The 14,369-nt window shown below is 30.5% G+C and overlaps 1 protein-coding gene across 10 annotated transcripts in view; it reads right to left on the bottom strand.

Annotated features, from left to right (window-relative positions):
* Positions 1-14,369, bottom strand: part of LOC143246559 (uncharacterized) — a 206,981-nt gene that overhangs the window by 71,732 nt on the left and 120,880 nt on the right. For 8 of the 10 annotated variants that reach the window (XM_076493465.1, XM_076493464.1, XM_076493466.1 and 5 more), the window contains 3 exons: positions 13,202-13,312; positions 5,384-5,556; positions 1,772-1,860 (listed from right to left, as the gene is read on the bottom strand). In XM_076493465.1, coding sequence (XP_076349580.1) covers positions 1,772-1,860; positions 5,384-5,556; positions 13,202-13,269 — 330 coding nt within the window. In that variant the 5' untranslated portion in view covers positions 13,270-13,312. Of the gene's footprint in view, positions 1-1,771; positions 1,861-5,383; positions 5,557-9,255; positions 9,295-13,201; positions 13,313-14,369 lie in introns of all 10 variants that reach the window. The other 2 variants (XM_076493472.1, XM_076493473.1) reach the window with 1 other exon arrangement.

Below are 14,369 nucleotides of genomic sequence, written 5' to 3'. Positions count from 1 at the left end.
GTAGATTCATTTATTTCCTACATACCATGAATTTTAAAGCAAATTGCTGGAATTGTTTTTCTGAGGAAAAATGTTATAGTTTTAATATTTTCAAAGTTACATTGTTAATGGTATTTTCAGGTTTTTTGTTATGACTGTCACACACTTGGTTCATCATTACTAGCTTAAATTAGCCTCTGAGTAAACACACAACTAATGAAACAGAAAATTAACCTTAAACTGGAACTTAAAAAGCAAAGTCACATTTACAAAAATAAAGGAAAAGACCAGTGGTTTAAATAGTATCATATTTTAAAAGTATACTTTACAATATTTTCTATTGTGCATATAAGCTATTCATCACTGACACTGTTCAAAATTCACAAACTCACTTTTGGCCAAAATACATTCAGTAACAACTGATAAGACAGTAAACATATAACACTCAATTCACTAAATTCATATTACTTTAATACACTCAATTGTAGCAATTATTTCATACTACTGATATAGGGCAAACTGCTGACCCTACTTAAACTCACTATTAGTAAAAACAAGTAAACTCACTTACACACACATACACAAGAAAGTTAAACATAAAAACCATGATTATTGATAGTTTAGGCACAAATGGAATTTCTGACAAGGGAGGGTGTCTCTCATAATGTATGTTTTGATTATATTGTAAATTAGAAAATAAACGACTGGAAATGAGTACTGCCTTTCACAAGATAGCTTTAGTTTGAAACAATAAATCATAGAAGGCTGCACGGTGCATTCACTTTCAAGTTGTTTTTGTTTTTTTTTACAAATTCTTTTTATGAATTGAGTTTGTCTAAGTAATTTGTTTTAGTTTTAAGGGAAAGATTTTCATATCAAGAACCACTCAACACACATCATTTGAAACCACATACAAAACCTCCCAATGTAAATCATCTTATACCAGTTGCTTTTTTCTACAATTGATAATTTCTACAATTTTCTACAATCAGTTAATGATAGCACAGGGAGAAAAAACAAACCAAACAAAACATGAAAAATTAAGGTAAGTGGTAAATTTGCAGAATCCTCAACTATACAAGTAACATTTAATGAAAATTTATAATAGTTTTTCTCTAATCTAAATAAAAGATTGATGGACAAACCTAAAAAAATTTTCAACAGGAGGAGAAACATATTTTCTAATTAGCAGTGTTACTCTTTAGATCAAGGCATTTTTAAACATACAAAACATTTTGCAAATTTAGAAAAAGCTTTTGAATAAAGGATATATTTTATACAAGGAGAAACATAAATTGTAAAATACGAATTGCATATGTTATTTTTCACTCCTAAATTCACCTACTGACAAAATAATTTTTTTTGATATGTTAGATTGATAGATACAGAATTAAACAGACATGTAAAGCTAAGAACACCTTAAAACTTAATCACGATCTACCTATTCTAATAAATCATAGTAAATAGTAAAAACGTACAAACATATTTACTGTATTTGTTGAATGTATCATATAGAGCAATGAGTAATGTAAGTAACTTCAGAAAATAAATTCAATGTCTGGGTTTCAGTTACGCTTACTCATGTTTATGAGATGTTCAAAATATTTTTTTAAAATCAAACTCAGCATATTACCAGAAGTGTCAGCATTCAAATGATGCAAGAATTACTTAATTTTGTTATGTTACAAAAAAACACTACTTGTAAGAGACTTCTATGAAAAATTGGGTAGATTTTCTCAAAGAAAGCCTACTTTATTTGCAAACAAGTTGCACTAAATCATGATTTACTTACCTCAAGAAGTAATGGTCCTAGTATGTTGCTGCTTAGAATTGTAGAATTACTAGAAGATACTTCACTTTGCTGAAGATCATTTGTTTCACCTGAACAATGGTATAAATGATTATACAGTTTTAAAAAATAAAAAACAATATTTAATAATATAGTTTAAAACTGAAATATAAGAACTACCTACTATACATTATACAGTTTCTGCAAACATCTTATTTTCATGTATGATTTTATAACTTTGATATTTTGAAACAACTAAGAATGGTTACCTTTGTTTTTTAATTACTGATTTTCATCATAGAAAGAAACACAATTACCAAATCTTTACACAATGAATCTAGTATTTAGACAAACAGATGTATTGATTCGTTTCTCATGTCATGAGAAGAGACAAATTTTGGTGTGAATTTGAATAAAAGATAAACACTTTATAAAGAAAAGCACAAATAAAAATATTGACAATACAAGCTAATTACTTGAGAAATATAATATTCCTGTTTTTGAAATTAAATGACATTGTTAACATAGAAAATTAGATTACTTTAAATAAACTTCACAACTATGCAGAATGATGGAAATGGATATTTATAAAGGAATACTTGGAAGTATATAACTACATGTTGAACCTTTCTCATTCTCAGATTTAGTTAAAGTGGCAATCTAATACATATGTAAGGTTGGAGTGTAATGTATCATATTGTGGATGCTTCTCAGATTAGAAACCCAATAATAACTAACGACTGGACATACTCCTGAGCTAAGGCCAACTATATCCATATCTGAAAAGGTTAACCAAGTCAAAAACAAAATAAAATATTTAAGTAGACTTTATGATGGGCTCAAGGACACTATGTTAAGGAATGTGAAGACAAAATAAGATTAAGATAAAAAAATAAAGTTAGAAGATGATCCTCATTATGGTTGTAGGAACGAGACATTATATAGATCACATGCATTTCATATCAAACGTCTCAAATAATACTTAAGGATATGTGTACAGATCAGAAAAATGTGAATTGTTCCATGCGAGAAAGTCAAAATATGATGGACACCATGGTTAAGCAAGCCAAAGTAAAGTAATGAGTAATAGCACTTCAAATAATCGATCATGGCACTTATCCAAAAAAAAGGCAGAAAGGAGGGTGGAACTTCTCCCAAAATTGACTAAGGGCATCCATATCCAGAGAATATGGATTTGGAACTAAAGTCCAGTAGAGTGGAAAAAAAAATTGATTGATTTTAGTGAAGGCATCAGTCACTGGATGACCCAACTGTTTACATGGCCACTGAAACACTAAAGGGTATAAAAGCTGATGATCTTGAGAAAGTAAGTCTGCTAACAAGTTCATCACACCAGAAACATGACAGACTCAGAGGAAAATGTACTGAGAACAAATTCAAAATTTCTGTGAAACCAATGTGTATACATATATAAATATAATTTTGGTATAAAAGGGGTAAACCTTGAGCCTAAAACAAAGTTCTTACATATCAAAGTGAACGATTCATCAAGAGAGACAGATGTCTGTGAGAAGACAGTTAATAAGATAACGAGGAAAAGGAGATCTTTCTGTTTTAAGTTAGATTCAACCAAAAGAAATAATTATGTTGTATGATAACAAGTCTGAAGTAAGACACCACTGAGAAGCAAAGTCACATTAGAGATGTTGCATGTAAGCATACCACAAAGATATAAGATGTTAACCACAATCATTGTTCCCAAACAGAAATGGTGCTTTTAGATGTAGGTGTGGAAGACAGCTTACATTTTCATAGGAGACAGCTAAATCGATTCTTGAACTTGAACTATGTTGATTCGAAATCTCACATTTTTCAAATATAGCATTCGTTTTAATTGATACCAGTAGACAAGATATAGCTAGTTGGGTGGTTAACTGAACACCAAACAGACTGGGCTGACAAAAAAGTCAATTGTTCAAGTAAAAATAAAAGTTGATAGCAAGTGTTTGTCTGAGGTTAAACTCACAGCTGCTACACAAAAGGCTATCAATGCTCTGACCACCATGGCTATCAAACCCCAACTGTTAACAGTATAAAAACTCAGAGTTACCATTGAGGCACTAGAGGTTCAATGCCAAATGAGTAGAACAGACCAAGAAATGCTTTGACTACCTATCATAAAACAAATGGAACTGTAGCCAAACCAAAGGAACAGATTGTGAGCTGATAAATTATCTATGATTACAAAACAATGAAATGATGATAAATGAATGAGGAAATGAAGATAAGTATCCTATACATTCCCACTCATCATCCAATGGCCACTATGAAGAAACTTTTGTAACAATATTATGTTTTCCATATAGAAATGAGGTGCATCCAAGTAAAGACTGAGTAAAGATAGGTTTCCAATTTTATGATCTCTTGGGTATATACTCCTAGAAAAGCATGATAAAAAGATTTTTGTTGATCCTTTTTTAAAGAAGATCTGAGACTTCCTGATCCAAAACACTGAAAGAAAACTGGATACAAAAGAATAAGAAAGAACAGTGGGTGAAAACAAACAATGGGGTATCACAAAAATAATGGTAAAAACCTGTCAAACACATGGATTCTAAAACCAAAGGGCTCACGGATGAGATAATGATTGGAGATGAACTCTATATAGTCCTGATGGAGAATAAGTCTGGAATAGACAAAAGTCACTGAACATTTTGAGATTAACCTCATTTATTGCTGCATTTTATCACTAAGAAGGGTTGAAAAAAAAAAAGATAGAAATTGTAATGTTTATTGAGAGTTAAAGACATGGTAGGAGAGTGAAAATATAATATAGCTGGTCATCTATAAAAGAAATGGCCAATAGACAGCCAAGAGGATAGAACACCAGTGGAATGCTTCTCCTGAACAGAAAACTAGTTTGAATAAAATTCCTACACATACAAAGTGATGCAGGAAAAGATGCTCTTTCAAGGTCAGCTGTAATGTGAGGGAGTGGAGAGAGATCAGTACAGCACAACACTATGGACAAAACTATTAGAGGAACATAAGTGGTAACTGAAACTGAATGAAGGACAGCGGAGGTTAAGGAAGACTGCAAAGTAGAAATTTTCTCTTAATCACAGTGTGCAAGACAGAAAATTGATGACTAGTCAAAGTGGAACCTCCCCCCAACCAACCTCAGGGTCAAGTTCTTGAAAATAAATAAATAGTGGAAGATGGCTCTGCTAAAAAAAGATTGGATGATGAACTAAGAAATGTGAAAATAGACTGTGTGAGTAAGGCCTTCAAAGAAGTTTAGGTAATTCTGATGTTTGAAAAACATATGAATAACAATTAATGTTGACTTCATGTTTACAGCAAGCAAAGTTGGCTGTCATATGACTGTCAAAATGACAATTTGGATTAGAGTGAAAATGCACAGCTGACATGTTTCTGACTCATGCCCAATGAATCCTTCGGATGAAGGGAGCATAGAGAACTCTGGATTAGTAGATGCATGGTTGAATCAAGGAAATTTCAGAACTTATAAACTCACTTTATCACTAGCAGAATGGAAGCATTGAAACAAGAAAAGGATTTATGTATTTTAGAAGCAAGACTATCTGATTCAAATTATCTGTTGATTTTGCAGAACATTTATTTTACACTAACCTTGATGTTTAATTCTGTTGATCTGGCTGACTGTTTCTTGTAGTATGGCACACTTATCTGGTTTAACAGACAAGGAACTCATGTCAGTAAACCTAGCAGAGATCAGTTCTGCTAGTTCTTCTATATAGATGTTCTCTTGCTCTCGACGGCGTTTTTCATTAAGGCACTTGTTCCTGGAATTCAAATAACACTTAAGGTTGAAATTTAAGAAGTTAAAGTGTCAGTACTATTAGCACTAATTCAGATTAAAATGAACTAAACGTTTTTGAAAAACCTAACACACATGAACATTTTAAAAAAATACAAAGCACGAGCATAATAAAAATGAACATACTTACAACCACCAACAAAAAATGGCAATGACCATACAACTGACTTGTAGGGTAAACAGTATGACCACCAAACTAGCCCAATTTACAATAAATGAAATTGGTTTTTGAAACAGACACATAAAATAGTTTCGTTCTGAATTTACTCACCAAGTATAAGTTGTTTTTATTATAAGTTATGACTAAAAAGTTGTAACTTGTAATCAAACACATACACACACAATGATTAAAAGAATATTCAATAGAAATAGAGTGAAATACTTTTACCAAACATGTGACACAAAAGTAGAATTACAAGTAAGGAAACAAGTAGAATTATCCAAAACAGTTAGTCTGAAAACACATAAAACATATCACCAAGATAAATATTCCGTATGAGCATTAACCCTTAAAAGTGTGGTCTCTTTTTAAGATTTCCAGAAAGTAATTAGAAAACCTGCAATACCTGTGTAAGAGTTGAATATCAGATATTGAATCAAACAGTCATAAAATGAGCATCAAACTTTGTTTTTATATGACCAGCTCCACAAATTGATAAATGTACACAAATAATACATTAGTGAAGTATCAACACACATCTTACCTAAATGTCAACCATTTCATTCTACAATACTGACATACATCTTACCTAGCAATGCTAATCATTTCATTCTACAATATTGCCATACATCTATCCTAGCATTTCAACTATTTTATCATAAAATATCACCATACATCTTACCTAGTACGTCAACTGTTGTATTATATAAAACATCATCATACATCTTACCTAGCATGTCAACTACTTTATTATACAATACCATCATACATCTGAATTAGTATGCCAAGTATTTTATCATACAACTTACCTACTTTTAAATTATTCTGCCTATTATACGTTTTACCTAGCATATCAACTATTTTATCATACAATATCACTATACATCTTACCTAGCATGTCAACTACTTTATTATACAATACCATCATACAGCTGAATTAGTATTCACGTATTTTATCATACAACTTACCTACTTTTAAACTATTTTATCATACAATATCATCATACACCTTTCCTAGCATGGTAACTGTTTTATCATACAATATCATCATACATCTTTCCTAGCATGGCAACTGTTTTATCATACAATATCATCATACACCTTTCCTAGCATGGTAACTGTTTTATCATACAATATCATCATACATCTTTCCTAGCATGGCAACTATTTTATCATACAATATCATCATACATCTTTCCTAGCATGGCAACTATTTTATCATACAATATCATCATACATCTTTCCTAGCATGGCAACTATTTTATCATACAATATCATCATACATCTTTCCTAGCATGGCAACTATTTTATCATACAATATCATCATACATCTTTCCTAGCATGGCAACTATTTTATCATACAATATCATCATACATCTTTCCTAGCATGGCAACTATTTTATCATACAATATCATCATACATCTTTCCTAGCATGGCAACTATTTTATCATACAATATCATCATACATCTTTCCTAGCATGGCAACTATTTTATCATACAATATCATCATACATCTTTCCTAGCATGGCAACTATTTTATCATACAATATCATCATACATCTTTCCTAGCATGGCAACTATTTTATCATACAATATCATCATACATCTTTCCTAGCATGGCAACTGTTTTATCATACAATATCATCATACATCTTTCCTAGCATGGCAACTGTTTTATCATACAATATCATCATACATCTTTCCTAGCATGGCAACTGTTTTATCATACAATATCATCATACATCTTTCCTAGCATGGCAACTATTTTATCATACAATATCATCATACATCTTTCCTAGCATGGCAACTATTTTATCATACAATATCATCATACATCTTTCCTAGCATGGCAACTGTTTTATCATACAATATCATCATACATCTTTCCTAGCATGGCAACTATTTTATCATACAATATCATCATACATCTTTCCTAGCATGGCAACTATTTTATCATACAATATCATCATACATCTTTCCTAGCATGGCAACTATTTTATCATACAATATCATCATACATCTTTCCTAGCATGGCAACTATTTTATCATACAATATCATCATACATCTTTCCTAGCATGGCAACTATATCATCATATCATACAATATCATCATACATCTTTCCTAGCATGGCAACTATTTTATCATACAATATCATCATACATCTTTCCTAGCATGGCAACTATTTTATCATACAATATCATCATACATCTTTCCTAGCATGGCAACTATTTTATCATACAATATCATCATACATCTTTCCTAGCATGGCAACTATTTTATCATACAATATCATCATACATCTTTCCTAGCATGGCAACTATTTTATCATACAATATCATCATACATCTTTCCTAGCATGGCAACTATTTTATCATACAATATCATCATACATCTTTCCTAGCATGGCAACTATTTTATCATACAATATCATCATACATCTTTCCTAGCATGGCAACTATTTTATCATACAATATCATCATACATCTTTCCTAGCATGGCAACTATTTTTATCATACAATATCATCATACATCTTTCCTAGCATGGCAACTATTTTATCATACAATATCATCATACATCTTTCCTAGCATGGCAACTATTTTATCATACAATATCATCATACATCTTTCCTAGCATGGCAACTATTTTATCATACAATATCATCATACATCTTTCCTAGCATGGCAACTGTTTTATCATACAATATCATCATACATCTTTCCTAGCATGGCAACTGTTTTATCATACAATATCATCATACACCTTTCCTAGCATGGTAACTGTTTTATCATACAATATCATCATACATCTTTCCTAGCATGGCAACTGTTTTATCATACAATATCATCATACATCCTACCTAGCATGGCAACTATTTTATCATACAATATCATCATACATCTTTCCTAGCATGGCAACTGTTTTATCATACAATATCATCATACATCTTTCCTAGCATGGCAACTATTTTATCATACAATATCATCATACATCCTACCTAGCATGGCAACTATTTTATCATACAATATCATCACACATCTTTCCTAGCATGGTAACTATTTTATTATATAATGTCATCACACATCTTTCCTAGCATGTCAACTATTTTATCATACAATATCATCATACATCTTTCCTAGCATGTCAACTATTTTATCATACAATATCATCATACATCTTTCCTAGCATGTCAACTATTTTATCATACAATATCATCATACATCTTTCCTAGCATGGCAACTATTTTATCATACAATATCATCACACATCTTTCCTAGCATGGCAACTATTTTATCATACAATATCATCATACATCCTACCTAGCATGGCAACTATTTTATCATACAATATCATCACACATCTTTCCTAGCATGGCAACTATTTTATCATACAATATCATCATACATCCTACCTAGCATGTCAACCATTTTACCATACAATATCGTTATACATCTTACTTAACATGTCAACCATTTTATTATACAATATTGTCATACATCTTACCTAGCATGTCAAGTATTTTATCAGTCAAACTGGATTCACCTACAGGATATGATACCACAGTAAAGAAAATTATTAGTAATTTGTAAATGTAGTTCAATTAGGGTGCACACATAACTTGTATAAAGTAATGAACCAACTTACATTTGTAATAAGGTAAAAACATAATTAAAAACAAACAGAGGTATCCAGTTCATTGTTGTTGTTTCTATGTTAATGACCTTGAAACAAAAAAAACAATTAAGAATTTGTGATAGTCTGATGAATGCTACAATGAAATTAGTTCTTAAACCAGTAAAATTAAATTTTTCTTTTGAAAAATATAAGCTAATTTCTTTCTTACACTAATATTCTCCTGCACTTGATTTGAAGTGAATTAGGATTAGGAGTAAACGTCCATGTGTTTCTTGCCAGTGTGCCAAAAAATAGGCCAAGAAACATCACAAAATATTTATTCAATAAAGAACTTCATAACAAATCAGAATATTAAACTTATTTAATAAGTAATTCTCAGTAATTATTTAGTCCCAAAAACATAGCTTTGGCTTTTGACTTCCAATTCTGTTATTCAAATTGCTGACAGGTCTTACATTAGCATCAAAACTGCACATCTAAGTTTAAGGTGCACAAACTATAACTCGCACTTAGAAAAGGGTCTAAAACCTCATGGCTGTTAATTTCACTTCCTAAACATTGCTGACATTAATTTATATCTCTGAGCACAAAAAATAAAATTTGAATGTTGACCTTTATCTCTTGGGATTACAAGCCCTTACATCATAAAACCAATAAATATCAAAGGTCATTTATGTTGTTCTTATCCACCTACAAATTTGATTAATGCCAGCAACAGTAAAATGCTCTGTGCTTTTGCATTGTCATTTTAAGTGAGTTTGTTCCAGTGATCCTGTCTCAGGAATGAAAAAATACACTCTTAAATTTCAGCTACAATAAGTGAAATTGATCCAGACTGTACATAAGTAAGGAAGCATATTATGCTAACATACAAGCAAGTAGCAAACAATGATCTATAAGCATAAGGAAGTATTTTATTTGCAGTGGAACATGCTACATGTTTTAATAAAACACTGGCCTGTCTTTTTCAGATTATAGTTAACATACAATTACACAACAGAACTCTAAACATGTGAAGGTGCTGCTAAAAAAATAGTAGAGTTGTTCATAAAATTAGTTATATATGTATGAAAGTCTTTCTTAGATAAAAGTTATATCTGTCTTCATTAGTTAGATGTGTTTTTGAAAATAAATATCAAATATGACTGACTAATTTGTATGGATTGTGAGATGCACCTTCATATATCTCCATAAACAGTGGTTGAGTGCGATTTTGAAGTTTCACCACATGGTTAAACTCCATGTTACCACATATGGTCATACTCTATCTGACAATATTAATAAATTAAAAACCATTTCAGTAAGTCCAACATTGCAAGTTTCAGCACCAATTTGTATAAATAAATAGTAGTTCTAATGTAAGTGGCTATGTTGTAATAATGTAATGTCCAAAGCAAACCACTCCACCATGTAAACTTTCAATGACCTATCTAGTCTATAAAAACAATGCTTTCTCAGTGCCTGTTTCAACAGTATGATTACACAGATGCCTATAAATACTGTGTCCAATGACTTGATCGGTATGTCTTATGGAATAGATTGAATACCTTCTTCCTTTTCAAACTGCATGAGATTTGCAATGCTTGAACAGGAGATATGACTGAAAACTTTATCTTGGTCAATTTGTATTCTGTTTAGCTTTGTTGACACAATATGGATATCCTTTTTTGATCATGTTGCACAGTATTATTGTGCACATTGATGGCTTTTGTATTGACTTTAGTGTTAAGTGGATTTGTCTCAACTGTTACAAGATACAAAAATTTATTTACAATGGCTGAGGCATGACTTGTTGCAGGTTTCTTCCTGGATCATCTTAGTGTACCAAATTGATTCGCATTTCATTATTTTCAAATGACATTATGTACAATGAATATCCACGTCCTAGAAATTTTAAAATTTCAACTTGAATAGACCTTTATAATCTGAATGTACGAATATTTTGCATCAGAAATGGTTGTTAAACACTGGTCTCAAAAGCAGTCAGTTTTTAACATCATTACATTACCTATACAATGCCAAACAATGTCAAAATGTACATCTGATACATTCTTTTCTTCATGACTTTATATATGATTGTCTTGCATCATACTATTTGCATCTTCAGAATAATATTCAATATAAATGTACTCATCCCTCTTTGTTTAAGGATTCCCAACTTCATTTTATGTTTAATGGCATCCTCATTTACAAAGAAGGCTAAGCTTAACTAAATTACTATAGCATCCAGTAGAACTTTTTTTTATAAAATAGCTTAGTAAAAATTCAATAAACCAGTGAAAAACATGTTTTACTAAATTTTCTTTGAACTATTAATATATTCCAATGCTTTGATTAGCATTGTAAAAGCAATTTATAAATTATAAATATCCCTGGATGTAATTCAGATTATTTATAGAAAACAGTATAAACTATATTAAGACATCAATTATTATAAAATTGCAATATAACAACAAAAACAACACTACAATACCTACAGTTTAACAGTAAAGTAATGCATATTTTTAGTTATTCAGAGCAATAATAAATGTTCAGATTAGTATGTGCACTAGAACCTTATATAAAGACAAAGCAAAAAACACAATTTTTGATTCAAATGAACAGAGAAAACCTCAAGGTCAAAGGCATACGCCAAACGTTTCAGGAACAGTACACCCCATAAAAAAGTTGTACATGTTGCTGTATGTTTAAGGTCTGTAACAAATAGCTCGAAACCACCACACCCAAAAATTGTGCATCCCTTAGAACTGTACAGTATACCTCATATTTTATAGCAGTATCAAGCATCTCAGGGACATCAGATCTAGATGTTCTCAACCACTGTAAATAATTCTGTTCAAGATTGCATGGGTAACTTATAGTTTGATCCTGTTTATGGTTTCTCACTGGCTGTAGAGGAAACCTCAAGTCTGATGAGTGTATGAAGCATTTCAGGGCTGTCAGACCCACCAACTGTTCACAGAGGTGAACAACTGTTGATGTTGTTAAAATTGTTGTTAAAATTGATTAAGACACCTCATTCATGAGTCACTTCAAAACTCTTCACAATTGCAGCAACTGTAAAGATTTTGTATACAGATCCCTAAAACAATTTACTTAAAGTTCTGACATAAAAAATGTAGCATGTGAAACATATTAAGTACTTTAAACTCTGTTAGTATACCATTAGATGAAGTGAGCATTTCAGTTTACATTCAACAAGTACAGACACTGTGTAATCTCTTTTAAAAAGTTCATTACAGCTATTCTATATCTTTAAACAAATAGTCTGGACAGTATCTTAAATTACACTTTTGTTGATATCTTGATAACAATGTTATTTTGTCTGGTGTACATTACCTGATATTCATGTCAAATTTCAAAAACAATATTTTATGAATAATTTCTAGAATATCAATAGAATATTTTTAATTTAAGAACTATTCATCTAAACATTTCAAAGTACAAGTGTAATGTCTTCAGTAAACTTGTAACAATACAACCTCAGCTTTGTCATCTGGGAGTTCATATGATTGTTCACTTGAAATGTTAAAAGCTTATTATTAGGAAGATATATAAGAAAAAGATAAAATGTGAAGTTTATAATGTTTATACTCAAATAAATATAAATATATATATATAAATATATATAAATATATATATATAAATATTATATATAAATATATATATTAAAATATATAATATATATAAATGTAACTATTAAAGAATAACTTAAATAATAATAAAATACTCTTGTCACAAAAAAATTAAAAAGATGGCCCTATTAGTGGGCCAGAATGCTGAAAAACAAAGGTTATTGTAGTGAGATACTTACAACTGTGACTGGGGTTTGCTGTCCGATTTCCTCCGCTTCTTTGTAACTGCATTAGGGGCAAAACTCATGGTAGTTTAAACTGAGTAATGGTAAACATTACGAGGGTGGGCCCTACAATTAAAAAAGGTTTAAGATTTATACCTATGATAGTAAAATATAAATTAAAAAAACAAAAAAGCAATCACATTGACTGTATCTAACAAGAAAACTGTTATATAGTTAGCAGTGTGTAAAATTATAGTGAATTATCTTTCTGACAGCACAGCATTGATGAATGGCAATGCTATCTAGTTTATAAATGATGTACTTTATTACATCTTTGTTCAAGTGTATTTTTAATCACATATCAAAATCCTCTAAAGTATCTCAAACACACAAAATTTATAAAAAAAATCTTACTTTTTAAGCTGTATAAATGAGCTTGTAAACAGAATCAAAAGAAATGACAGGTTAAAAATACACAGTTTACAGATTAGCATTTAATACAACCAAGTTCAGACAGGGTAACTTTATCACAATATATTTATATTCAATAACATGAGCAAGGACAGTTACAAAATGTAACATATCAGATATTTTTAACTTCAAAAAGCAGAAGTATCTTAGAATATTGTTGAACTGAACAAAGGTACTGTAGTTCAAATAAATTTATAATGGTTTATTTTTTTAATTTCTGGTATAAGACATAAAAGTTATTTTTATCCTCAAAATAAAGTAATTCAACCACTAATCTACAGATACTTTTGGCTGTATCAGGTTTATATTAGGTAAACAATTGTGATGTTTATAGGCATGATTTTTGGCAAAAAAAAACCTGTATCGATATTTCAAAACAAGTACGATTTGCAGTCGATACTGGTACGATATCATGTTTATTACATTTTTCATAATGTTGCAAGAGTGACTGATAATTAGCATTATAAAAATGTCTCATAATTACCATCATATATAAAGTTTAACCTTAGGGAAAGCAACTCTTATAACTATATGCAGATTAATTCATAAATTTTCTTCTCCTTACTTATGCACATATGCTTACATGTAGTGCAGCTTCTTATGCTATTTTTGAATTTATACATGGTCTACATTCTTTTGATGAAGCACAAGTGTGTTTACCCTCACCTGGGGTGAGGGTATTGCAATTGGGTTTATGTATGTGTCTGTTTTC

This window comes from Tachypleus tridentatus, chromosome 3 (genome assembly GCF_004210375.1).
Source record: "Tachypleus tridentatus isolate NWPU-2018 chromosome 3, ASM421037v1, whole genome shotgun sequence".
Classification (NCBI taxonomy): Eukaryota; Metazoa; Arthropoda; class Merostomata; order Xiphosura; family Limulidae; genus Tachypleus; species Tachypleus tridentatus.
The sequence above is the reverse complement of the archived record's forward strand: the minus strand, read 5'-3'. Positions and strand labels throughout refer to the sequence as shown.